The following is a 27943-nucleotide window of genomic DNA, read 5'->3' as shown; positions in this document are numbered from 1 at the left end:
GAAATTTCTCCGTGTGATGTCAAATTTTCCTTCTGATCCAGTGACCTACTTCTTGCGGCATAATCTCAGTCACCAGGAGGTCAATTTCTGGAGAGCTCCCAGCTCAAAAGAAGTTGTTGATTGCATCTAGATACAGACATTAGCCACCTCCAAAATGTTAAGCAGAAAAATCTGCAACAGTGTGTGAATGAACACCAATGTCAACTTTGCACAGTGCGTGGGCAATGAACAGGACAAGGCAGAACAGAGTACCAACCTACTTATAAAGCTGAGCGCTGTGGTCCTGTCCATTCATACCCTCTCATTCCAGGTCTACACATGGCCTTCTTGAACAGCACAGCTAATCAGACCAGTTTAAAGAGCAAAACAGCAAGAAAAATTCCAGTCAGATCCCCATTTTAAGGGATCATACAACAATGACTTGAGCAGTGTTTTACAGTTTATTTTCTCTGAATCTCCTTGATTAGATTATTGCCTTGTAATCACTGCCAGCTGTCTATTAACCTCTGTTTAATCTAATCTCAAGGTTCAGAGCACTGCTATTAATTGATCAAGCTTTACTGCAAGAGATGGAGTTTTGAGCCTGCAATTTATGTCCTCTGAGCAACCTTGCCCATTTATATTTGTTCAGCAACCTACACAGAGTTAGTGCAGAAGCACTGAGACTGGTTCAGTGTTAAGATGAACAGGATATTTCTTTTCTTTCAGTTGCTGTGCCGTGGGATATAAGGTAAGCTGCAGAGCTGATTTACTAAAAGTATAAATTTTCAGTACTTACATCAGATGCACACCATTCCTGAATCATGGACAGAATACATTTCAGAAGCATCTGGATAGTGAATGCTGGCTCCCATTCGGGCTCTATCTCAAGGTGTTGCCCAATCTGTCGGCTCACTGGCTCCATGTTCTGCAAGCAACGCACAAAATGAACTGCTTAACGCTTCTTCCAACAGAAAAAAGCAATCCCTTCAACAAAATGCAACCTTCTAGTTACTGCATTAAATCAACAGAATCACTGAACAGAGCACATTGACGTGTTTAACTGACAAGCAAAAATGGTAATCTGTCTGTTCCTAATCTTGAAATCAGGTTGGTCACAATAAACATTCAAAGGTTACGACTAGGATTTTGGTGTTCTTGTAAATGAGCGGTTAAAAATATAAGCACAGTCAGCCAGAGTTAAAACCGCACTTCATAGGTTTTGTGTATTTATAAACACTTCAATCATCATCTCCATTTTTTGTTTTGATCATTGACAAAATATCACAAGTTATCATTGTTGCGGAAAATACAGGAGTGCTGAAAGATGTACCTGATCTCACCTGTGACAACAGTGGGGGCACTGAGTATCTGGACTCAGCTGGGGGGGTGGGAGGAGGAAATCACTTCAGTGGCCCCTGCTAAGAAGTGTATCAGGAGATCTAGGTTCGAATTCCAGAGGTGCCTACTCACTTGGGAGTATTTTGTTGGCGGATCGCACGGATGCTAAAAATAACCCCAATTTCAGTTATTGTGCGAACACCTCTTTCGTACCATCGTGCAAAAAGGAAGAGGTGTTCTACCACCATTAAGAACCTTAATGACGCTGTCTTCATGAGAGTTATTTCCAAAAACTATATCTGTGGGCACCAGGTGAACACAGTATGACCCCAACCCTCCCCTTCCTGTTAATAATAGCTTGCCAAGACATGCTATGTAGACTCACAAGAACACCCACTTGAGTGATGGACTGGAGGGCTCCCAACATTCAAGGAAGGGCAACCCAGCATACGTCAGTACCTTCAAGAGAGATGGGTAAGAAGATGGAACAGTGAGGAGGAAAACTGAGCTCATTGACAGCACATAACACTGGAGGAATTCACTGACAATGCTCCAACAAAAGTATTTTGTTCTGTTACATCAGTTTCAGTTACAGAAATATCCTTTGCACTAAAACAAAATGTGGAAAAAATTAATATGTGCGTATATATCAGTAATTGTTTCCGGGACTAGGCCAGTTATGAATTGTTACAGGAGGCTTCAAGATTGTATCCACAACTAGGAAGAACACCTGTCCTCAGCACTGCTACAAACACCCCATATCTCCCCCCAACCCCCACCTCGAACAACAACAACTTGCATTAATATAACACCTTTAACATAGTAAAACGTTCCAAAGCACTTCACAGGAGCGATTATCGAACAAAAATTTGATTCCGAGCCACATAAGGAATATTAGAACAGGTGACCAAAAGCTTGGTCAAAGAGGTAGGAGTTTAAGGAGTGTCTTAAAGGAGGAGAGAGAGATAGATAGGCAGAGGGGTTTAGGGAGGGAATTCCAGAGCTTTTGGGCCAAGGAAGCTGAAGGCACGGCCGCCAGTGGTGGAGTAATGAAAATCGGGGATGCACAAGAGGCCAAGAATTGGAGGAACGCAGAGATCACGGATGGTTGTAGGGCTGGAGGAGGTTACAGAGATAGGATGGGGCGAGGCCATGGAGGGATTTGAAAACAAGGCTGAAAATTTTAAATCCCACCAACCCACCCCAAAATAATCAGCCGCATTTTCCAGCTAACCAAGTTCTTGCAGCTTTGAACAAACTGTTGGCGCAGGAAGGAAATTCCTTGTAACAGGAATGAGAAATATTTAACATCTACCCCTCTGACCTCGCAAAACTATTAAGAGGGAATGGTTTACATTGAAAGCACTTCCTCTCACAGTGCTATTAGCAACTTAAAATCTGCAACACTAGAACAGTGCATTCGATTTTTACTGTAATTTACCTGCATAGATTTTAAGAGCCTCAAAAAAGTTTTAAAACCTTCAAGGAAATGTTCTCTCTGCCTGTCTGTCCACAGAGGTGGTTTGCTGATCAAAACGTACCTGCATAGGAGAGGGGAGGAAAAAAAGAAAAATCACATGTTGTGGAAGAAAAATTATGCTAACTGAGGGGAAAATGTAGTACTTTTTTTTTACATAGAATTACATAGAATGTAGAGCACAAAAACGGCCATTCGGCCAAACTGGTCCATGCCAGTGTTTATGCTCAAGTTTGCAGATGACACAAAATTCGGAAATGTAGTAAACAATGTGGAGGAAAGTAACAGACTTCAGGAGGACATAGACAGACTGATGAAATGGGCAGACACATGGCAGATGAAATTTAAAACAGAGAAGTGTGAACTGATACATTTTGGTAGAAAGAATGAGGATTGACAATATAAACCAAATGGTACAATTTTAAAGGGAGTGCAGGAAGAGGGAGATCTGGGGGTGTATGTACACAAATCTTTAAAGGTGGCAGGACAAGTTGAGAGGACTGTTAAAAAAGCACATGTGATCCTTGGCTTTATTAATGGAGGCAGGGAGTACAAAAGCAAGGCAATTATGCCAAACTTGTATAAAACACTGGTTAGGCCTCAGCTGGGGTAGTGTGTTCAATTTTGGGCACCACACTTTGTGCTTTACTAGAATGGTGCCAGGGATGATGGATGTCAGTTATGTGGAGAGACTGGAGAAGCTGGGGTTGTTGTTCTTAGGTTATAATTAGAAGGTTAAGAGGAGGTTTAATAGAGGTGTTCAAAATCATGAACCGTTTTGATAGTGAATAAGGAGAAACTGTTTCCAATGGCAGAAGGGTCAGCAACCAGAGGTCACAGATTCAATGTGATTGGCAAAAGAACTAGAGGAGACATGAGGAAATATTTTTTTTAAAATTCGTTCATGGGATGTGGGCGTCGCTGGCGAGGCCGGCATTTATTGCCCATCCCTAATTGCCCTGGAGAAGGTGGTGGTGAGCCGCCTTCTTGAACTGCTGCAGTCCGTGTGGTGAAGGTTCTCCCACAGTGCTGTTAGGAAGGGAGTTCCAGGATTTTGACCCAGCCACGATGAAGGAACAGCGATATATTTCCAAGTCAGGATGGTGTGTGACTTGGGGGGGGAACATGCAGGTGGTGTTGTTCCCATGTACCTTTTGCACAGTGAATTATGATCTGGAACGCACTGCCTGAAAGGGCGGTGGGAGCAGATTCAATAGCAACTTTCAAAAGGGAATTGGATAAATACTTGAAGGGAAAAGCTTTACAGGGCTATGGGACTAATTGGATAGCTCTTTCAAAGAGCTGGCACAGACACGATGGGCCAAATGACCTCCCTCTGTGCTGTACCTACTATGATATGAATTTTTCAGTTCTTAAAATGTGTGGGGTAGTCAGACTAAGCTTGATGTCAACAAGCTGGTCTGCTTGCACTGGGCCGTTCACCAATATAAATCTGTGTCTAGGTTCGAAGTGAACTCCAGACAGCATTAAAATAAAAACAGAAAATGCTGGAAACACTCACTGTGGAAAGAGAAACAGAGTTAACATTTCAGGTCGATGACCATTCATCAGAACCACAGGTTATCGACCTGAAATGTTAACTCTGTTTCTCCCTCCACAGATGCAGCCCGAGTGCCATTTTCTGTTTATTTCAGATTTCCAGTATCCGCAGTATTTTGCTTTTGTTCAAGATAGCATTAATTTGTTTAAATAGATATTTCATGTTTTGTCTAATTTCTCAACTTCATTAAATCCAGATCCTTCACAAAATGCAGCAAATAAAACGGAGAAGCACAATTCACCAATTACTTCACCGTACCAGAACTTCTGAGAGCATCAGCATGATCGGAAATAGCTGGAGAATGCAGCAAAAATGCACTTCCAGAACGTTGTGCTGAGTGTCCAGTCAGACGAGGTCACAGTTAAAATACAGCACTTAAGTGAATGAAAAGGTTATATTTGCACACGTGGAGAGAATGCTCTATAACGAAGTTTCCTGCACAGCAAGGAGTTAACAAAAAAAAACTTGTTCTGTACAAAGCACAGATTGGAAATGAGAAGCTGTCACTTTCTTATGCCGCTGAAATGTTGTTAAGTAAATACAATGGTCCTAAATATTATCTACCAGTAAACCTTGTAATAACAATCTGCATTTCAACATTTTATGAAATAAATCAAATGGTTTTATACTGGCATCCTATCCCATTACGAAAGAAAGGTGACCATTCTGGGGTCTGAAGATACACTTACTTAAGGTCATACAAGACCATTTGTTTCCTGAACAATTTATCGTGGGAGTAACTTTGAAAATGAAGCTTGCCGTTATCCATGTGCTCAGACAACAGCTCAATTATGGTCTCGATAATGATTTTTAGTGCATCATGTTCTTCAATCAGGTGACGAGCCTAACAAAAAATGAGAATTTACTGTAATATTCATTTTTACTTTATGCTACATAATTTTCCCTGATGCTAATTTCTTAACTTAATACAGGAAGGACCAACAAAAAAAAGTTTGCCGTGTTTTAAATCCCTCAAATTTCAATAGATTTTATACTGCTAGAAGTAATTCTGACTCTCTGTGTGCCTTCAAGAGGGAGCTGGACTGGTTCAGAGATTGTATCATATAGAAGGTAAATGTCTTTATAGATAACACATGATCTATCAGATCTCCTGGACCGGGGGAGGGGGTGGGGTAGGAGGGAGGAAGTCTTTAGTCATGATGCTCCAGGCATCATGAGTGTGGGGCAGGCTTGATGGATCAGCTGGTCTTTTCCTGCCCGTCAATTCCGAATGTTCGTATGTAAGTAACTATCTAAGTATCAGAATGCAATTCATTCTTCAAGGATACTTCTGACATGAATCAGTGCATCAAAGGGAGAAGGGGAAAGTTCTAACTGGGAAGAGAAGAAAAGAAACTATGAGAGCGAGTCGACTTGTGACACTCCTGTGTTTATCAATAGCAGAAGATTGGGAACAAGTTGTCACCAAATCTCAACTAGGCGATGAAGTATTCGTTTTGGCAGGGGTGGGAGACAGCCTTTAGAAGTGGAGACGAAAGAGGGAAATAAAATCAGAACCTTCACATTGCTACATTTTTCATTTAGGCTGATTAGTATACGATTAATGAGAAACCAAAGGAATTCCACCCAGGTCTAGGTGATCACTAATCTGGTCGAAGGAACTTTAGCCTTCAGGAGCAACGGAATTGAGAACTGAGGCACCTGGAAAAAATATCTGATCCTGAAGAGGCGGTGACGTGATATCACTAATTAACAGACTGCTCAATCAGCAACTCAGAGTCACACTGCTCTTTATTGCAAACACAATTTATGGAATTTTGAGAGGCCTGGGATTATTCTGGTGAGTAGTCTTTGGGTAATGCAGTCTTAAAGAAAGAACGCACTATCGTTTATAGAACATCTTTCACGACCTCAAGACGTCCCAAAGCGCTTTACAGCCAATGAAGTACTTTTGAAGTGCAGTCACCGTTGTAATGTAGGAAACGCGGCAGCCAATTTGTACACAGCAAGATCCCACAAACAGCAATAAGATAAATGACCAGATAATTTATTTTTAGTGATGTTGGTTAAGGGATTGGCTAGGACACTGGTAAGAACTCCCCTGCTCATCTTCGAATAGTGCCATGGGATCTTTTACGTCCATCTAAGAGGGCAGATGGGGCCTCAGTTTAACATCTCATCCAAAAGACTGCACCTCCGACAGTGCAGCACTCCCTCAGTACTGAATTATGTGCTCAAGTCTCTGGAGTGGGGCTTGTACCAACGACCTTCTGACTCAGAGGCTAGAGTGCTACCACTGAGCCACGGCTAATACCTTGCATTTCTAAAGGATTGGCAAAGTGTAGCACTTTCCATCTGTTCTTCAGAAGGTCTCAGCAGTACTTGTTCTACTTACCAGTGTTGGAACAGTGAATATTTGAACGGACTGTGCAGTCACAGATACATTTCGATCATGATCATCCTCCACAAACTCAAGCTGCAGCTGCTTGTAGTGCTATTGGGAACAAACAGATGATTATTCCCTTTCAACCACAAACTGCACAGTAGAAAACTTTAGTGGTTGATATAATAAGTTTAACAATCTGTAATTACATTTCATAGAAATTACAGCACAGAAACAGGCCCAACTGGTCCATGGCAGTGTTTATGCTCCACACGAGCCTCCTCCCTCCCTACTTCATCTTACCCTATCAGCATATCCTTCTATTCCTTTCTCCCTCGTGTTTATCTAGCTTCCCCTTAAATGCATCTTTGCTATTCGCCTCAACTACTTCTTGTGGTAGCGAGTTCCATATTCTAACCATTCTCCGGGTAAAGACGTTTCACCTGAATTCCCTATTGGATTTATTAGTGACTGTCTTATATTTATGGCCCCTTGTTTTGGACTCCCCCTGTAAGTGGAAACATTTTCTCTACGTCTACCCTATCAAACTCCTTCATAATTTTAAAGACAATAATTTCATAATTGGCACCTTGCACCAAGGATTCCCCCCATTTAATTTATGTAAAGCAATGTGTGTCTTTTTTTTGCTGCTAATTGTTCTCAGCAACCAAATTTTATATTTTGCTCCTCCCCATTTAACATTTTTTTTGGTCTCGACAATCACGTTCCAACTGAGGGCAGACGGGAGGGGAGGCCTGCTTCCAAACCTCCGACACTGCTGGGCTGTAACCGGGACAATGAGAGCACTTACAGTGACAAATTCGATAGCAAAGAGCCGCTTGTATTCGGTTTCCATCAGCAAACTGCACACTATTAGTTCATGGAAGATTTTTCGTGCTCCTGCATTAAAACAAGATTGCATAATTACTCCGACTGTTCATTGGTTAAATCTGTAGCATTGAGAAACTTCATATTTTTATTCTTTTGCGCAACCTGTGGTAATAATGTGGAAGTTATCACTGACATTTTGCAGCTACTGAATATGAATCCACAACTGTAGTCATGAGCAGAATGGCCACTATATGATTCACAACTGCATTTTACACTTTGATGTGGCAAACCACCTCCCGAGTGAGAGGTGTGTATCAGAACGGTAAGACACGGTTGTGCCGAGTTCCCACACAGGATTCTGACCTCAGCAGTGTTTTTCAGAGCAGGCTGTACCCTGCAACAAGTCATGAAGAAAATGGAAAGCACGTATGACACTTAGTGACATTTATTGAGCAGCATTCACGGAGGCCCAGCAAATCTGAAAGCCTTTCATGCAAATCGAGATTTTGCACAGGTTAGCTGAAAAGCAAAACAAATACATTAAAAAAGCGATTAAATTTGTAATCAATTACGGCAACATTTAGAATTCTAATTTCTCTCAAAGAATCTGTATAGCATATATTTTTGACAGCACACCTATACATGATTGAACTATACATAACCTTTGAATAAACAGATTTGTATGAACAAAATGACAGACACTATAAACCTATATAGTAGCAGGGTTCCAAGACCAGATAACTACGGACCAGCTCTATTCCAACTTTTCTAGCAATGCATGCTTTGATCTGATTGAATTCTGTATCTGAAAAAACTCCTGGCTTATCTTCAATACCAACTGTCTCCTTAAACCCCACTGCCCTGCTCCCACCTACCTTGCCTCCAACAAATATTAGGAGCTCATGTTCTTCTTTGTCACTAAGATTAAGACCATCCAGTTAGCTGCCTCTGCTGCTTCTCCTTCTCCACCAAGTCAAATCTCAATCCCGGCTCCCCCTTGCTCTAACCATGATCCCGTGGCGCACTCCAGTTTCTCTCCTATCGCCCCTCATGCCCTCTCCAAGTTCATCTTTTCCATGAGACCCACCTCCTGCTACCTCGACCCTATTCCCACTAAACTGCTGACCATCCAACTGCCCTTCCTGGCCCCCATGCTAGCTGACATTGTAAATGATTACATATTCTCAGAGGCTGACCTCCTCCCTTTCAAAACTGCCGTCATCACTACTCTCAACTCCTCTGTCCTTGCAAACTACTTCCACATCTCCAACCCCCCTTTCTTCTCCAAGGTCCTTGAATATGTTTTGCCTCCCAAATCCATGCCCATCTTTCCTGCAAATCCCAGTTTGAATCCCTCCAATCAGGTATCCACCCCTCCCACAGCACTGAAACGGCCCTTATCAAAGTCACAAATGACATCTCTTCCAGTCCTCCAGGACCTCTTCAGAGCCTCTGAGACAATCGTCCACATCATCCTCCTCCAATGCCTCTGTTCCACTGTCCAACCAGGGAAGCCAATCAGGGAACAGGCTATCCTAGACTGGGTATTGTGCAATGAGAAGGGATTAATTAATAATCTTGCTGTGCGGTGTCCTTTAGGGAAGAGTGACCATAACATGATAGAATTCTTCATTAAGATGGAAAGTGAAGTAGTCCAATCCGAAACTAGGGTCCTAAATCTAAACAAAGGAAACTACGAAGGTATGAGGAGTGAGTTGGCTATGATAGATTGGGGAGCTTCATTAAAAGGCATGATGGTTGATAGGCAATGCCTAACATTTAAGGAACGAATACATGAATTGCAACAATCATACATTCCTTTCTGGCGCAAAAACACAAAAGGAAAAGCGGCCCAACCATGGCTAACAAAAGAAATTAAGGATAGTATTAGATCCAAAGAGGAGTCATATAAAGTTGCCAGAAAAAGTAGCAAGCCTGAGAATTGGGAGCAGTTTAGAATTCAGCAAAAAAGGACCAAGAGATTGATTAAGAAGGGAAAAAATAGAGTATGAGAGCAAACTTGCAAGGAACATAAAAGCAGACTGTAAAAGCTTCTACAAGTATGTAGAGAGAAAAAGATTAGTGAAGACAAATGTAGGTCCCTTACAGTCAGAAACAGGAGAATTTATAATGGGGAACAGGGAAATGGCAGAGCAATTAAACAAATACTTTGGTTCTGTCTTCACGGAAGAGGACACAAATAACTTCACAGAAATGCTAGGGAACCAAGGGACTAGTGAGAAGGAGGAATTAAAGGAAATTAGTATTCGTAAAGAAATAGTGCTGGAGAAATTAATGGGACTGAAAGCCGATAAATCACCAGGGCCTGATAATCTGCATCCCAGAGTACTAAAAGAGGTAGTCATGGAAATAGTGGATGCATTAGTTGTCATCTTCCAAAATTCTATAGATTATGGAACGGTTCCTGCAGATTGGAGGGTGGCAAATGTAACCCCATTATTTAAAAAAGGAGAGAGAGAGAAAACAGGGAACTACAGACCGGTTAGCCTAACATCAGTAGTAGGGAAAATGCTACAGTCTATTATAAAGGCTGTGATACCAGGACACTTAGAAAATATCAACGGGATTAGACAAAGTCAACATGGATTTATGAAAGGGAAATCATGTTTAACAAACCTACTGGAGTTTTCTGAGGATGTAACTGGTAGAATAGATAAGGGAGAACCAGTGGATGTGGTTTATTTGGATTTTCAGAAGGCCTTTGATAAAGTCCCACATAAGAGGTTAGTGTGCAAAATTAAAGCACATGGGATTGGTGGTAATATACTGGCATGGATTGAAAATTGGTTAACAGACAGGAAACAGAGAGTCGGAATAAATGGGTCTTTTTCGGGGTGGCAGGCGGTGACTAGTGGGGTACTGCAGGGATCAGTGCTTGGGCCCCAGCTATTCACAATATATAAGAATGATTTGGATGAGGGAACCAAATGTAATATTTCCAGGTTTGCTGACGACACAAAACTAGGTGGGATCGTGAGTTGTGAGGAGGATGCAAAGAGGCTTCAAGGCGATTTAGACAAGTTGAGTGAGTGGGCAAATACATGGCAGATGCAGTATAATGTGGATAAATGTGAAGTTATCCAGTTCGGAAGGAAAAACAGAAAGGCAGAGTATTATTTAAATGATGATAGATTGGGGAATGTTGATGGAAAAAGGGACCTGGGTGTCCTTGTACACCAGTCACTGAAAGCAAATATGCAGGTGCAGCAAGTAGTTAGGAAGGCAAATGGTATGTTGGCCTTCATTGCAAGAAGATTTGAGTATAGGAGCAAGGATGTCTTACTGCAGTTATACAGGGCCTTGGTGAGACCACACCTGGAGTATTGTGTGCAGTTTTGGTCTCCTTACCTAAGAAAGGATATACTTGCCATAGAGGGAGTGCAGCAAAGGTTCACCAGACTGATTCCTAGGATGGCAGGACTGTCGTATGAGGAGAGATTGGGTCGACTCGGCCTGTATTCACTCGAGTTTAGAAGAATGAGAGGGGATCTTATCGAAACATATAAAATTCTGACAGGGCTCGACAGACTGGATGCAGGGAGGATGTTGCCCCTGGCTGGGGAGGGGTCCAGAACGAGGGGTCACAGTCTCAGGATACGGGGTAGGACATTTAGGACTGAGATGAGGAGAAATTTCTTCACTCAGAGGGTGGTGAACCTGTGGAATTCTCTACCACAGAAGGCTGTGGAAGCCAAGTCATTGAATATATTTAAGAAGGAGCTAGATGGATTTCTAGACACAAAAGGCATCAAGGGGTATGGGGAGAGAGAGGGAATATGGTAGTGAAATAGAGGATCAGCCATGATCATTTTGAATGATGGAGCAGGCTCGAAGGGCCGAATGGCCTACTCCTGCTCCTATTTTCTATGTTTTTATGTCCAGCTCAGTGGGACTGCCCTCACTTAGTTTTACTCTTACCTATCCGATCATCGCCAGAACAACTCCATCTAGCTCACCCCTTAACCTCCTACTCTCCAGGGAGAGGTTAGACAGACTGGGACTTTATTCCCTGGAGAGTAGGAGGTTAAGGGGTGATCTTATAGAAGTCTATAAAATAATGAGGGGCATAGATAAGGTCGATAGTCAAAATCTTTTCCCAAAGGTAGGGGAGTCTATAACGAGGGGGCACAGATTTAAGGTGAGAGGGGAGAGATACAAAAGGATCCAGAGGGGCAATTTTTTCACTCAAAGGGTGGTGAGTGTCTGGAACGAGCTGCCAGAGGCAGTAGTAGAGGCGGGTACAATTTTGTCTTTTAAAAAGCATTTGGACAGTTACATGGGGAAGATGGGTATCGAGGGATATGGGCCAAGTGCAGGCAATTGGGACTAGCTTAGTGGTATAAACTGGGCGACATGGACATGTTGGGCCGAAGGGCCTGTTTCCATGTTGTAACTTCTATGATTCTATGATTCTAATAGCTCTCTTCCATCCCCACACCATTATGTCTTGAATCCCCCAAGGATCTATCCTCAGCCCCCTCCTCTTCCTCCTACATTGACGACATCATCCAAAGACATAAGGTAAGCTTCCACTTGTATGCTGACATCACTCAACTCTACCTCTCCAGCACCCGTCTTGACCCCTCCACTGCCTTTGTGTTGTCAAACTGCTTGTCTGACATCCAATCTTGGATGAGCCGCAATTTCCTCCAGTTAAACATCAGGAAAATCAAAGCCATCATCTTCAGTCCTCCCCATAAACTCCATCCCTTTACCACAAACTCCATCCCACTCCCCGTCCACTGTCTCAGGTTTAACCAGTCTGATCGTAACCTCGTCTTCATATTTGACCCTGAGCTGAGCTTCCAATCCCATATCTTCTTCATCACAAAGACTGCCAACTTCCACCTCCGTAACATCGCCCGTCTCTGCCCCTGCCTCAGCCTAACTGCTACTGAAACCCTCATCTATACCTTTGTCACCTCCAAGCAATTCCAACATGGCCAGCCTTCTATCCTCTACCTTCCATGAACTGCAGCTCACCCAAAACTCTTCTGCCTGTATCCAATCCCACACCCAGTTCTAACCCTAACACATCACCCTTGACATTGCTGACCCTTCATGTTTAAATCCTTCATGGCCATACCCCTTCCTATCTCTGTGACCTCCTTTATCCCAACCCTCCAGCACTCTGCGTTTCTCTTCTGCATCCTCCCTCCCTCCGCCCCCACTATTGGCGGCCGTGCCTTCAGCTGTCTAGGTGGTACATTCTGGAATTTCCTCCCTATACCTCTCTGCCTTCTCACCTCCCTCTTCTCTTTCAAGGTCCTCCTTAAAACCCACCTCTTTGACCAAGCTTTTAGTCACCCCTTGTAATATCTACTTTGGGAGTGGAGCTCGCGAGCTATGAAGAGAATGCTGCTCCTAAAATGTCTATGAGGAAAGGCTACATTGGAAGGGGGGGGGGGGTGTGTGTGTGTGTGTGTGTGTGTGTATTTTTAATATAAAAGGTAAGTACATAGCTGTGGCTACAAATTCCACATGTTTTTGTTCATGCAAACCTGAGCTTCACACACTCATAACTGTTGTAGCATCGTCAATAACGAGGTAGAATTTAACAAACTGTCAATTGTAAGTGGATTTACGAACAATGCTGTTAAAAACCCGAAGAAAAGGTTGAACGTTTCCACAAAAAGCTGTCAAAATTTGAAGATAAAAGCAATCTTGAAATGGATCCATTTCAACACGTGCTGCTCCGACTCCTCACTTCAACAATTAGCAGCTGCCAACCAAATGGCAACCAAATGACACTCAAATTCCTGTATCTCAAACTGAACGGTTAGAATCATAGAATCTCTCAGCATAGAAGGAAGCCATTCGGCCCATCGTGCCTGTGCTGGCTCTTTGAAAGAGCTATCCATTTAGTCCCACTCCCCGGCTCTTTCCCAACAGCCCTGCAAATTTTTCCTTTTCAATTATATATCCGATTCCTTTTTGAAAGTTACTATTGGTTCTTTAGTTATTTTATGAGTTTTTATATTTAAAATACAAATTTCAGTGGGATTATGGGGTTACCAAGGCAGCAATAACTGTGATGTGCATATAGGACCTCAATGATTCCTCTCTCCAAAGGAGGTGCCCAATGCCAACATACCGGAAATTGAATATGAAAAGACTATTTTCAAAAAGCATGCCAGGGATGACAAATTAACATTGATGGATTAATAGACAATGGTGCAGCAGCAGCCATCTCCCACTCAATAGTAGAGTGGGGCCTTTAAAAGCCAAGACTCAATCACAGGGATGTCCCAGGGTTACTCGGTTAAATGGAAAGAGGTCGGGACTGGGATCCATTATTGGATGCAATCCTGCGTTAAAAAGACACGAATCATTTTTTGATTATAGTTCCTCAGAAGGACAAAAAAGTTCATATCATCCAAGAGAAACAAAAACTTAAGAATGTAGGAAAACTTCAGAAATAAAAATAAATATAGTTGTGGGTCTCCTATACCTAGCTAACTGGAATTAGACTAGTTGCTGACTCAATTGGCATAGGCAACAGTATCAATTTACTAACCTTTCCACAGTTTGGCATCGGATAACATTAATTTGCTGATCAGGCAAGGTTGATCAGAGCCTGGTTCCTGGTTAAGTACCACCTCACAGAAAATCTGACGTAAGCCAGCTGCACAAAAGAAAAAACAGTTTGCATCCATTCAAACTCAAATTTACCTTTATCAATACAAATGTGTCATAACTGAGGATTAAGACACTTAAGGGTGGTCAGGCTTTTGAACTTGAAGCCATTTACCCCAGAGTGCTGAAGGAAATTGGAGATGCATTGAGAGCCACTGACTCATATTTAACGACTCTGAGGTTTCAATGGATTGGAGAGATACTTGTACGGTCCCGTATTTAAGAAGCTCAAGGTATAGGGACTTAGGCTGTATCACTAGGACAGTACAATATTAAAGGATACTGTACTTGGGCTTTTTAAAGCCTTGGTGCAGCTGCACTTGGAATACTCTGCCCAGTCTTGGTCCCTACACATGGGGGGGGGGGGAGGCTCCAAAATGATACCCAGTCTTCAGACCCTTAGTCATCATGAGCAGCTTTGACACAGGCATGTGATCAAAGAACATGGTTGAGGTTTGCTTGTGTGATTGAGAAAACAATGGCAACAGCTCAGTTATGCCAATGCCTTGCAAATTCCTTCTACTTAATCCATTTTGCAGTGTGCACAATTGAAATATCTAGTTCATCAAAATATTAAAACTAAGCTTTGCACTTGCCTGAGTAACTGATAACTTGGTTAAGCCACGATAGAAGACGTAAAGCAAACGTCTGATGGGATACAACAGTTGAGTGAAGGATCTCAACGCGAAGGGGTGATTGGAATACACTGTTTGTAATGTTCTAAAAGAAAAATTAACAATGCACATTACAGCACTCCCTTTGATTTGACTAAATACCTATTTAAACAATCCATTACTCATATCTGTAATAATGTTTGTTAGAAGAACTGTGGTTATTCACTAAGGCACCCTCAACATGCCATGTATTGTTTATGGTTCTGTTAATAGACAAATACACAACATCTCTTTGCAAAGTGCTTAACAGACAATTCCTAAAGACAGAGCCGCATGGAGTTTTAGAAATAAAGTATCAGAAATTAGAAGGCCAAAAGCACACAGAAAGCAGGAGCAAAATCTGAGTTAGAGACAAAATGCACATTCAGCACTTTTTTCATTGAATAGCGCACAGAAGGAGGCCATCCGACACATTGTGCCTGTGGCGGCTCTTTGAAAGAGCTATCCAATTAGTCTCACTCCCCTGCTCTTTCCCATGGCCCTGAATTTGTTTTTCTTTTCAAGTATTTATCCAATTCCCTTTTGAAAGTTACTATTGAATCTGCTTCCACCACCCTTTCAGGCAGTGCATTCCAGATCACAACAACTCCTGCGTAAAAAAATCTCATTGCCCCCTGTTTTTTTTTGCCAATAATCTTAAATCTGTGTCCTCTGGTTACCGACCCTCCTGCCAGTGGAAACAGTTTCTCCTTATTTACTTTATCAAAACCATTCATGAACACCTTAAAATTTTAAGACAAAAAGATGAACAGTCCTCAATGAATAGGTCAAAGATTAGCTGAATTTACATAAAGAAAACCCAGATCATCCAATCAAAAATGAGAGAAAACAAAGCTTTAACCAGGAAGGTTCCAGCAGCAATTCATCATTTGTGCTGAATGAGACATTCTCAACCAAGTCAGCAGTGTAGATACTGCAGCTGACCTTAGTGTCCTGAGGCTGAGAAACAGGAAGGAAAATCAGCCATGGTTTTAAAATCCTGACTGCGATCCAGGAGACCCTGCTGGAAGTCAGCGTATGCAGACATTCAGTGAGGACAGGTTGAACTTAGCTGCGATGCAGCCCTCAAATCAAATAGTCTGCAGACAACTAACTGGCGAGATTCACACAAACAGCGGCCACTTTGGTGACAGGTGCTGAAGCCTTTCGAAGGAGTGGATGGGGGAAACAGTAACAACTTGCATTTATATAGCGCCTTTAATGTAGTAAAAGGTCCCAAGACGCTTCACAGGAGCGATTATCAAACAAAAATCGAGCCACATAAGGAGCTATTAGGACAGGTGACCAAAAGTTTGGTCAAAGAGGTAAGTTTTAAGGAGTATCTTAAAAGGAGAGGTAGAGGAGTGGAAAGGTTTATGGATGGACTTCCAGAGCTTAGGGCCTAGGCAGCTGAAGGCACGGCTGCCAATGGTGGAGCAATTAAAATCGGGGATGTGCAAGAGGCCAGAATTGGAGGAGCACAGAGATCTCGGAGGGCTGTCGGAGGTTACAGAAATAGGGAGGGGGGAGGCCATGGAGGGATTTGAAAACATGAATGAGAATTTTAAAATTGAGTAGTCATAAAAGTAAAACCGTAACCTGAAGAAGCAGAGACTGACAACCAGCATTAATTAAAGATATACTGACAGTAAGCTTAGATTAGAATACTTCAATGTGCACAGGAGGATGCAAAATGTATGGAAAGAACCAAGGGCGACATGAGAAAAAACTTTTTTTATAAACACAGTGAGTATTTGTGATCTGGAATGCACTGCCTGAGGGGGTGGTGGAGGCGGATTCAATCGTGGCTTTCAAAAGGGGATTGGATAAGTACTTGAAGGGAAAAAATTTGCAGGGCTACGGGGATAGGGCGGGGGAGTGGGAACTATCTGGATTGCTCTTGCAGAGAGCTGGCATGGACTCAATGGGCCGAATGGCCTTCTTCCGTGTTGTAACCTTTTTATGATTCTATAAGAGTTTGGTTTCTACGAATTTCATTGATCTCACTGTATTGAACACCGGGAGTCAAGACCAAATGCAGTCGTCAACTGAAGCGGGTTAGTGTGTTGACGATAATTGGTGCATGTACGTAATTTAGTCCCTACTTTAAAGTAATACATTCTTTTCTTTTTAGAATTTTCATTATTAATTCCTGTGTCCACATTTATAATGAAGTGGTGCTGCAACGCCTCCAGTGGAGAGGATGCAACTACAGCCTGGGGTTTTTCATAGGCAGTTGCCATTATAAATGTGGACGCAGGAATTTATAAATGAAGTTGACATGAAGTGCATTCAGACTCAAGATTATTAATGGCCCAGAATTAGCTGGAGTGGGGCATCTCACTGCCTGCCTGTTAGATTTATTCCTGCAGCCTTCAGCTCAAATTTTTGACCACAAATTTTCTGGAAGTGCGAGCTGATAACGGGGCGGTCAGGGCAACGGGGCTTCTGGGACCTCAGTGAATGATGGGGCAAACAGTATATCTCCTTAATCAATGAGATTAAAGGATTGAGAAATAAGCAGAGGAAGGACTGAGAAGGAGGGTGAATTAGAATGGGTGAATTCAGGCAGGTACAGAGATAAAAATAAAGATGGAAAGAAAGATTGGATTGAGAGAGAGAAAAAAAAAGGAAAAGTAAGAAAAAACGTTTTTTTAAATGTGACATTTTAAAAATCTCCAACAATTCACTACCTGAAGGAATGAGACTCCACCACTTGTAATAGTTAACTTTCTGGGCCAGAGGATGATTGACAGTCAGTAACAATTATCATATAATTAAAAGGCTACTTACACCATTAATTACTAGACTTAACTTTGTGGCCAGTTTAATGGGTAATTAATGCGCAAATCCAGCAACTTCATGGAGCTCATGGGGAGGTTAAGTGTGAGGTGCTGATTTTGCGAAGCTAATAGCAGAGCGGAACAAATCATCCAGCTACTTGTGGCGATTCGCATTTCATGGGGTATCTCTCCCTCACAAGTTGCTGGCCAATTTGCACATTAATAACGTCATTATTTTTTCAGCAAATTCTGGACCAATATTTTATGTTCAGACAGGAATCTTCTATGCAGAAAAACAAGGGGAGAAAAAAAAACTGAAGTACAAGGGAAATGAAGTGCAATGTACAGCAATGAAAGCCTGATAACAGACACTGCACTAAGATAAACTATCATACATATAGTCTTCATTCTTTCAGTGTAGTTCAACTTCAATAAACAACTGAATACTCCATCTTCCAAAAAGAGAGAAACACAGACAGCATCCCTTTAAGAGCTTCACACAAAGATTGGTGGATAGAGGAGAAAATGATTATAATAAACTTTGCATCTTGCTTCTGCCCCCGCTGTCTCTGAGAACAGTCTCCAGCTAGCCTCTATTCTCCATCTACATGGAGGCAGAGTAGTGTCCTTTTTACAGCCTTTCGCACTATAGGGTTAGCTCCAACGGGAAGAGCACCAGCAGCTGAAAACCTGCACTTTCAAACAACTCAACATTCTTGCCACTTCGAGGCAGCAGAGCTCCAGGATTTTCATTCCTTGCCTCCAACTAAAACTGCGGAGGTATCAACAATATAGAGTGCTTGCCTCTGGCAGGTGGATAGGATCCGCCATTTTGAGGCCTGTCTCGAGAGGCCGACAATGCATTTTCAGATTGCTGAGCTGTATGGACCTTCCTGCTATACTGGGAAAGCACAGAGGCCACCCTGGCCTTTCCAAATATCATTTGTGACTTAAGAGAAGCTAAGCATGCTGAAAAACCTTATTTCACAGTTCACCATTATTGCTGAATCCACCTTGACAGGTTCCGTACAACGCAAACAGCATAATTTCTTACTCGGTGATGTAGAAAAAGGACTTTGAGGAATCAGAACTTAGCATCTCTCTGTGAAAGAATGAAGACCATTTTTCTTGGTGGTGGTGGGGGGAGAAAGGAGTTGCTCTTTGCTAAGCCTGGAGTACTCTTCACACTTCTGGACATCATGAAACAGCAGTAAGCAACAGCGGCATCACAGGTGCTGGTCATACAGGGCTCCATAAAATTCAATCCAAATCTTCAAATGGGCCCCATCAACTGGAGCTGAAGACATGAGATCTGCTCCCAGGCAGCCAGCCAACAGTTACCAAAAATAAAAGGCACCTTAATCTGAACTGTGGCATCATGACTATAAAGCATTGGAACTTTGTTGAAATAAGTAAAACGTTTGAGAGATTTCCTGCAACTGAGAAAGCAACCATAATTACACTATTTAGAAGTATATATAATTACAGTGACTTAACAACTAAAAGAATTCTTTTGCTGTGTGCAACCATCAAGATTGCAACAAATGGAAGGCCCTGTACAGGATTGGTGTGGGGGGAAAAAGCACCAAAGGTAATCCACAGTGTGGAACTCTTTCAGGGGACAGGTGATGAAATAAATATATCACTAGACAACAGCCATATATCGAGCTTTCACTCAAATCTCCAGAGAAACTGTGATAAAATTAGCAATAAATATTGGAGATCAGAACAAAATTATTTCCTTACGCATAGTCTTCAAATAATAAAAGCTGGCCACCTAGAAATGGTGCAAATGCTTTAATAAATTAAATGTTTTAATAATTCTAAAAGGACTCTCTACATCCTGCTATATTTAATGGCACAACTGTAAACTTCAACTACAGCTGTTAAATGCACATGGCAAGCATTTGGTCTTACTTACAAAGACCTCTTGCTTTGTTTCTTGACATGAGTTCAATGTTCCATGCTTTACAGCTCTACGACCCTAGAAAGACCAAAACACAAAAAAGCAAGCAAATGAAATAGATCAGTACTGCAATGAAACGCACTTAAATCAAAATAAGCAAGTTGACATGAACTAATTGAGAGATCAGACAGTTTATTTACATTGAATGTGTTTGATTATGGTTTTGCTGACTGTTTAAAAAGGACAAAAACCATATAAAGAAAAACAACTGATTCCAGATCAAGTAACATGGGTCTGTTTGATCAGCAAGTGTAACTCAGGATAATACAATTTAAGCTACTGGTTAACCAATAGGTTTGTGCCTATATACGGAATTGTTTATTCATGTGTGCAGAACTCTGCTCCGAACCAGTAAATTTTAAACATTGAGAATGAGGGTTAGAATGCCACTTCTGCAAAACATTATAAACTTCTACCTTAGTTAATGAAGTGCGTGAGATGCACAAGGGTCCCATTGAGCGCTCTTCAATGTCTGGCTCAAAATCACAAGAGTTCCATTCTACGCTGTGTCAAGCCCAAATGGAATGAAGGTGGCTCCTCACAACAACAACTTGCATTTATATAGCACCTTCACAGGAGCGTTATCAAACAAAATTTGACACTGGTGAGCCACATAAGGAGATATTGGGACAGGTGACAAAAGGTAGATTTTAAGGAGTGTCTTAAAGGAGGAGAGAGAGGTAGAGAGGCGGAGAGGTTTAAGGAGGGAATTCCAGAGTTTACGGCCCAGACAGCTGAAGGCTGCATAAGAGGCCAGAATTGGAGGAGCCCAGATCTCGGAGGGTTGTAGGAGGTTACAGAGATAGGGAGAGGCGAGGCCATGAAGGGATTTGAAAACAAGGATGAGAATTTTAAAACTGAGGTGTTCCCGGACTGGGAGCCAGTGAGCACAGGGGTGATGGGTGAACGGGACTTGGTGCGAGTTAGGAAACAGGCAGCAAAGTTTTGGATGAGCTCAAGTTTATAGAGGGTGGAAGATGGGAGGCCGGCCAGGTGTGGAGTCTAGAGGTAACAAAGGAATGGGTGAAGGTTTCAGGAGCAGATGCGCTGATTCAGGGGCAGAGACGCGCAATGTTACGGAGGTGTAATTAGGCGGTGATGGAGCGGATATGTGGTCGGAAGTTCAGCTTAGGGTCAAACAGGACGCCAAGGCTGTGAACGGTCGGTCTGGTTCAGCCTCAGACAGTGGCCAGGGAGAGGGATGGAATCAATGGCTAGGGAACGGAGTTTTCGGCACAGACCAAAGACAATGGCTTCGGTCTTCCCAAAGTTTAGATGGAGGAAATTTTTGCTCATCCAGTACTGGATGTCGGACAAGCGGTGTGATAAATCAGAGGCAGTGGGGGGGGTCGAGGGAGGTGGTGGTGGCGAGGTAGAGCTGGGTGTTGTCAGTGTACATGTGGAATCTGATGTTGTGTTTTTGGATGATGTTGCCGACAGGTAGCATGTAGATGAGAAATAGGAGGGGGCCAAGGATAGGTTCTTGGGGGATTCCAGAGGTAACATTGCGGGAGTGGGAAGAGAAGTCATTGCAGGTGATTCTCTGGCAACGACTGGATAGATAAGAGTGGAACTAGGCATGCGCAGTCCTACCCAGCTGGACGACGGAGGAGAGGCATTGGAGGATGGTGTGGTCAACCGTGTCAGATGCTACAGATAGATCAAGAAGGATGAGAAGGGATAGTTTACCACGGTCACAGTCACATAGGATGTCATTTGTGACTTTGATAAGGGCCGTTTCGGTACTATGGCAGAGGCGGAAACCTGATTTGAGGTGCAGGAAAGATGGGCACAGATTTGGGAGGCGGCAACACGTTCAGTATTGTGGGAATAGGGTTCAAGGGAGCGGGAGGTGGGTCTCATGGTAAAATGAGCTCGGAGAGGGCATGAGGGGAGCTTGGAGAGAAACACGATAAAGATGTGAGTTCAGGACTAGGGCAAGTGGGAATCTTAGGGGAAGTTTGGCTTGGTGGGCTAGGGGAAGGGAGGGAAGCAGCAGAGGCAGCTGAAAGGATGGTCTCAATCTTACTGTCTAAGAAATCTGTGAGCTCCTTGCACTTGTTGGAGGTGAGGGTGGAGGAGGCAGGGGAGAGGGGGTTTAAGAAGAAGGTGTGTAGTGAAGAGAAGCCGGGGGTTATCTTTGCATTCCAGGATGATTCTGGAATAGTGAGCAGTTTTAGCAGAGGAGAGCAGGACCCGATAGTGCTTTATGTGGTCCAGCCAGGTCTGGAAATGAATGGCTAAACTAGTTATCCACCATAAAACTTCAAGTCTGCGTCCCTTGGACTTAAGGGTGCGGAGATGAGGGTCATACCAGGGGCAACGACCAGGGTGAGAGACAGTAATGGTTTTAATGGGGACGAAGGCATCAAAGGTGGAGGTGAGGGTGTGATTGAACAGATCGGTAACTGCAGAAATGTTGTGGTGAATGGAGGCCCATAGGCTAGACAGTTGGGAATTTGAAAGTGCCCTTGTAAGTGACTTGGGGGGAGAGTTTTTTCCAGGGATAGACTCGGAAGGAAGTGGGGTTGGGAGGGGGAAGGGGGCTGCGGGTGGAGAGAGGTACAAGGAAGTGATCAGAGATGGCCTTATCTGTGATTGACATGATGGGAGTAGAGGCCACGTGAGATGGCAAGGTCGAGGGGGAGGCTGTGAATACGGGTAGGGGAGTTTATATAGAGGGAAAGATTAAGGGGGGCAGCGAACTCAGAAGAGAGAGAGCATGATGAGTTTAGATGGAGGTTGAAATCACCGAGGATGAGAAGTCGCTCGGTGCAGAGGGTGAGGGAGGAAAGTAGTGAAGATTATCTCGATGAGAAATTTGGCGTGGTACTTGGGTGGGTGGTAGAGAACGAGGATTTTAGAGGAGAGATGAGAGGCGTGGAACAAAGTGAGGTGCTCATGGGAAGAGAAGGTGCCAGAGGAGTAGGGGGACAGACTATGGCGTGATTTGGTGATAAGGGCCATTCCACCACGGCAGCAGTCCAGGCGTGCAAGTGGTGGAAGTTCTAGCCAGGCGGGGAGGCTTCATTAAGATGGAAGCTGTCATCATCCATCAGCCAGGTTTCCGTCAAGTGGTGGCATAAATTTGTAGATAGGGTCGAGTCAGTTTGGAGCATCGACGAACTGATGTCCAGTTTCAGAGACAGGTATGGAGGATGAATGAATCCAGAAGCTATTTGAAGGGTACTTTATCGGAGGACGCATTGCTGGAGGTATTTCCATGGAAACGAAGAGCCAGGAGTTGTGCAGAATCGTTTGCGGGGCAGAAAAATGGTGGAGAAGTTGGTGGTCAGAAGTGGTGGAGAAATGGACTACGGCCTAGCACCTCACAAGGGGTCTCAGATCAGAACTCGAATCCAGAGCTATGGTCACTTTTGGATGTAGAATTGGCAATATAACTGCAGCCGTACCGAATTATTAACACGTCGATTTTAAATCCCTCCATGGCCTTGCCCCGCCCCATCTATGTAACCTCCTCCAGTCCTACAACCCTCCAAGATCTCTGCGCTCTTCCAACTCTGGCCTCTTTTGCATCCCCCACTTCCTTAGCCCCACCATTTGCGGCCGTGCCTTTAGTTGTCTAGGCCCTAAGCTCTGGAATTCCCTCCCTAAACATCTCCATCCTCCTTAAAACTCACCTCTTTGACCAACCCCGTCCTCATGTCTCCTTCTTTGGCTTGGTGTTAATTTTTTTGTTTGATGGTGCTATATAAATGCAACAGAAACAACTTGCATTTGTAAGAGTCCAAACAGCCAATGGCACTTACCTCTTTATCTATCAAGGTGGTGTAATTCTGTGCTTCTCTCTGTGAGCAGCCTAATGACCTCTGGAGTGAATAAATGACATGGTCAAAGGAATGCTGCTCATCATTGAACAGCACACAGAAATAAGAGTCCATCTTCTCCCTTGTGAAAAAAAAAGTTTACGGTAAGATTCAGGGTCGGTACTTTTTCTTCTGCACTTCACTGTGAATTTTCCCCACCAGACAGAGCAATTAGCAGGCACATTGTGGTACCATTCGGTGGTGTTTCAAGCCAAAATCATGGAACCCACTCTCACCGAGTGCTCAATTTCACCTGTGCTGCTGTGGACAAAGGGCAAGCACTTCCCAACTAGGAGGGAGGAACGTCTTTCCTGGACCAGTGTTGTCCAATACCTTAGCCAGATGTGGCTAATTGTATTTCTGATGAGTAAATAGTCTCTTTGGTCATGTGATCGCATGGTGTGTGCCTGTGAACTTTAACCTTTGTGTGCTTGTTGATATGATGGTAAGATGAAAAGCGGAGTGTGCAAGTGTTTTCTGATTGTTGTGGCTGCTTTACTTCCTTGGTCACTGAATGGTGGGAGATGTTTGTTAAGTAAATGTACACGTAATACATTTATCTGGATTGTGTTCAAGGCCTTTCCGACTAAAATTAGTGCATGTGGATAAAATGGTGTTGCTGCAACACCTGTGGCTAGTCAGCAATTTCTACTGGACAACAACCACCTAGCGGCTGTAACCTGCCCCCTCCACAAACATGTCGGCAAGGGGTCTTGTCTATTACGGTGACACCAAAATAAAGAGTAATGGGGAGGGGAACAAAAGCTAACAAGGTTCTAAAAATAAAATTTCTCATTTTGGCAATTTTGTTTTGATGTTTAGTTTTGACTAAAATTTCTTATGAAGCACATCTTCTGGAAGGATGCATTCAAATCCTGTACATCTGATTCCGTGAAATTAGTCAAAGAGCAAGAATATTTCCTTGCACAGGTTCTAAACAGGTAATTCTATCCCTGTGTATAAAAGGTGGGGTTTTCTATTGCAGCACCTTCATCTGTATTTAGTACTCACTGACCAGAAGATCATAGCAACAATCACAGAAGCAGGATAATTGTTCACCTTCCAGCTCAAGAAACTTCAATTTGTTTATCACATTGCTGCACTTCACAAAAGAAAATTTTGGACTGTAAGAATATACTCTGTGACATCAATAGGCAATAGTCTATTGTCCACAGATACTATTCAGTGTGTAGCACATTTCAGTTCACAGTGTAACAATTTACACCTCCTCTGGACCCGAATTTTGTTTCTCATAGTACGAACATATTATCATAGTAGGTACAGCACAGGAAATGGCCATTTGGCCCATCGTGCCAGCTCTTTGAAAGAGCTATCCAATTAATCCCACTTCATTGCTCTTTCTATACGTCTCTCATTATCACCCCCTTTTGCCTTGCACCATCATCCCGTTTGTCATTTACTTCCATGGCAGCATGGATACAAAATTGGCAGACGCTGGAAGTAGTGGTCAACGGTTGTTTTACAGACTGAAGGGAAGTATACAGAGGTGTCCCCCAGGAGTCGGTATTAGGACCACTGCTCTTTTTGATGTATATTGGTGTACCTGGACTTGGGTATAGAGGGTATAATTTCAAAGTTTGCAAATGACAGGAAACTCAGACATGTAGTAAACAGTGAGGAGGGTAGTAACAGACCAGAAGGACATAGACAGGCCAGTGAAACAGGCAGACTCATGGCAGATGAAATTTAACGCAGAGAAGTGTGAAGCTATGCATTTTGGTGGGAAGAATGAGGAGAGGCAATATAAACTAAATGGTACAATTTTAAAGGGGGTGCAGGAACAGAGAGACCTGGGAGTGGATATAAAAAAATCATTGAATGTGAACAAATTGAGACGGCTGTTAAAAAGGCATACAGGATCCTTAGCTTTATAAATAGAGGCACAGAGTACAAAACAAGGAGCTAATTTGGCAGGGGGACGGACACCAGGATGAAACATTAGAGGGGAGAAACAAGGTGCACAGAGGACTGGGAGGGACAAATAGCATTAGAGAATAGAATAGTTCGGAAATAAGAGGGATCAGACAGAGGGGGGGAAATGCGAGGCAGTCTAAAATGAGTTTGGAGTGCATGTACAATGCACGTAGCGTGGTAAATAAGATTGGTGAGCTGCAGGCTCAAGTCGCCACATGGGACCATGATATAGTGGCAATAAGAGAGACCTGACTCAAAGAAGGGGAGGATTGGATACTTAATATTTAATTAAGGTATTCAGGAAAGATAGAGAAGGAAAGAAAGGAGGGAGGTGGCAGTGTTGACCAAAGAAATTATTATAGCACTGGAAAGGGATGATGTAAGACAGTAAGAGTTTCTACAGGTATTTAAAAAGGAAAAGAGTAAGTAAAGTGAGGTCCTCTAGAGAGAGTCCGGGGAATTAATAATGGAGAATAAGGAAATGGCGGATGAATTGAACAGATATTGTGTGTCCGTCTTCACCGCAGAGGATACAAATAACATGCCAGAAATAATTGTGAATCAAGAGGTGAAAGGGAGGGAGGAACTTAAAACATTTACAATCACCAGGGAAAGGGTTCTGAAAAAATGATTAGAACTAAAAGCTGACAAGTCCCCAGGTCCTGACGGACTTCATCCTAGGGTCTTAAAAGAAGTGGCTGCAGAGATAGTAGATGCATTGGTATTAATTTTCCAAAATTCCCTAGATTCTGGAAGGGTCCCATCAGATTGGAAAATAGCAAATGTAACTCCTCTATTCAAGAAAGGAGGGAGACAGAAAGCAGAAAACTACAGACCAGTTAGCTTAACATCTGTCATAGGGAAAATGCTAGAATCTATTATTAAGGAGGTTATAGCAGGGCACTTAGAAAATCTCAATGCAATCAGGCAGAATCAACACAGCTTTGTGAAGGGGAAATCGTGTTTGACTAATTTATTAAGAGTTCTTTGAGGAAGTAACAAGTAACGTGGATAAAGGGGATCCAGTGGATGTGGTGTACTTGGATTTCCAGAAGGCTTTTGACAAGGTGTCACATCAAAGGCTACTACACAAAATAAGAGCTCATGGTGTAGGGGGCAACATATTAGCATGGATAAAGGATTGGTTAGCTAACAGGAAACAGAGAGTAGGCATAAATGGGTCATTTTCAGGTTGGCAAGATGTAACAAGTGGAGTGCCACAGGGATCAGTGCTTGGGCCTCAACTATTTACAATCTATATCAATGACTTGGATGAAGGGACTGAATGTACGGTTGCTAAATTTGCTGATGACACAAATGTAGATAGGAAAGTAAGTTGTGAAGAGGATATAGATAAGTGAGTGGGCAAAAATTTGGCAGATGGAGTATAATGTGGGAAAATGTGAACTTGTCCACTTTGACAGGAGGAATAGAAAAGCAGTATATTATTTAAATGGAGAGAGATTACAGAACTCTGAGGTACAGAGGGATCTGGGTGTCCTAGTACATGAATCACAAAAAGTTAGTATGCAGGTACAGCAAGTGATTAGGAAGGCAAATAGAATGTTGTCATTTATTGCAAGGAGAATGGAATATAAAAGTAGAGATGTTTTGCTACAGTTGTACAGGGCACTGGTGAGACCACATCGAGAATACTGTGTGCAGTTTTGGTCTCCTTATTTAAGAAAGGACATAATTGCTTTGGAGGCGGTTCAGAGAAAGTTCACTCGACTGATTCCTGGGACGAGGGGGTTATCTTATGAGGAAAGGATGGACAAGTTGGGCCTGTATAGACTGGAGTTTAGGAGAATGAGAGGTGATCTTATTGACACATAAAAGATCCTGAGGGGACTAGAAGGGGTAGATGCTGAGGGGATGTTTCCCCTTGTGGGAGAGACTAAAACTAGGGGCCACAGTTTAAAAATAAGGGGTCTCCCATTTAAGACAGTGATGAGGAGAAATTTTTTCTCTCAGAGGGTCGTGAGTCTGTGGAACTCCCTTCCCCAGAGAGTGGTGGATGCAGGGTCATTGAATATTTTTAAGGCTGAGTTAGATAGATTCCTGATTAACAAGGGAGTCAAAAGTTATTGTAGATAGACGGGAAAGTAGGGTTGAGGTCACAATCAGATCAGCCATGATCTTATCAAATGGCAGAGCGGGCTCGAGGGGCTGAATGGACTACTCCTGCTCTTAATTCGTATGTAATTGAGGGGTCAAAGACAGAATCTATTTGGTTAGAACTAAGGAACAATAGAGGAGTTATTACACTGCTGGAGGTATACTGTAGGCCACCTAATAGTGGGAAGGACATGGAGGAGCAAATTTGCAGGCAAATTCCAGAAAGATGCAATTAAAGTAGCGATAATGGGGGACTTCAATTATCCCATTTAGACTGGGACAGTAACAGTGTAAAGGGCAAAGGGGGCAGGAATTCCTGAAATATGTTCAAGAGAACTTTCTGCCACAGTGTATTTCCAGCCCAACAAGGAAGGAAACAGTACTGGATCTAGTTCTGGGGAATGAAGTGGGGCAAGGGAAGCATGTTTCAGTGGGGGAGCATTTGGAGAACAGTGATCACAATATCATTAG

General features: G+C 42.9%; 1 protein-coding gene across 1 annotated transcript in view; it reads right to left on the bottom strand.

The window, feature by feature from the left end:
* ubr1 (ubiquitin protein ligase E3 component n-recognin 1) overlaps positions 1 to 27943 on the bottom strand; it is a 189088-nt gene that overhangs the window by 110264 nt on the left and 50881 nt on the right. The window contains exons 6-14 of the mRNA XM_067991119.1: positions 23363 to 23501; positions 19548 to 19610; positions 14787 to 14910; positions 14072 to 14179; positions 7514 to 7602; positions 6715 to 6813; positions 5048 to 5202; positions 2762 to 2861; positions 779 to 907 (exon numbers count right to left, since the gene is read on the bottom strand). Coding sequence (XP_067847220.1) covers positions 779 to 907; positions 2762 to 2861; positions 5048 to 5202; positions 6715 to 6813; positions 7514 to 7602; positions 14072 to 14179; positions 14787 to 14910; positions 19548 to 19610; positions 23363 to 23501 — 1006 coding nt within the window. The remainder of the gene's footprint in view (positions 1 to 778; positions 908 to 2761; positions 2862 to 5047; positions 5203 to 6714; positions 6814 to 7513; positions 7603 to 14071; positions 14180 to 14786; positions 14911 to 19547; positions 19611 to 23362; positions 23502 to 27943) is intronic.

This window comes from Heptranchias perlo, chromosome 10, assembly GCF_035084215.1.
Source record: "Heptranchias perlo isolate sHepPer1 chromosome 10, sHepPer1.hap1, whole genome shotgun sequence".
Taxonomy (NCBI): Eukaryota; Metazoa; Chordata; class Chondrichthyes; order Hexanchiformes; family Hexanchidae; genus Heptranchias; species Heptranchias perlo.
This window is presented reverse-complemented; position numbering and strand designations above follow the sequence as displayed.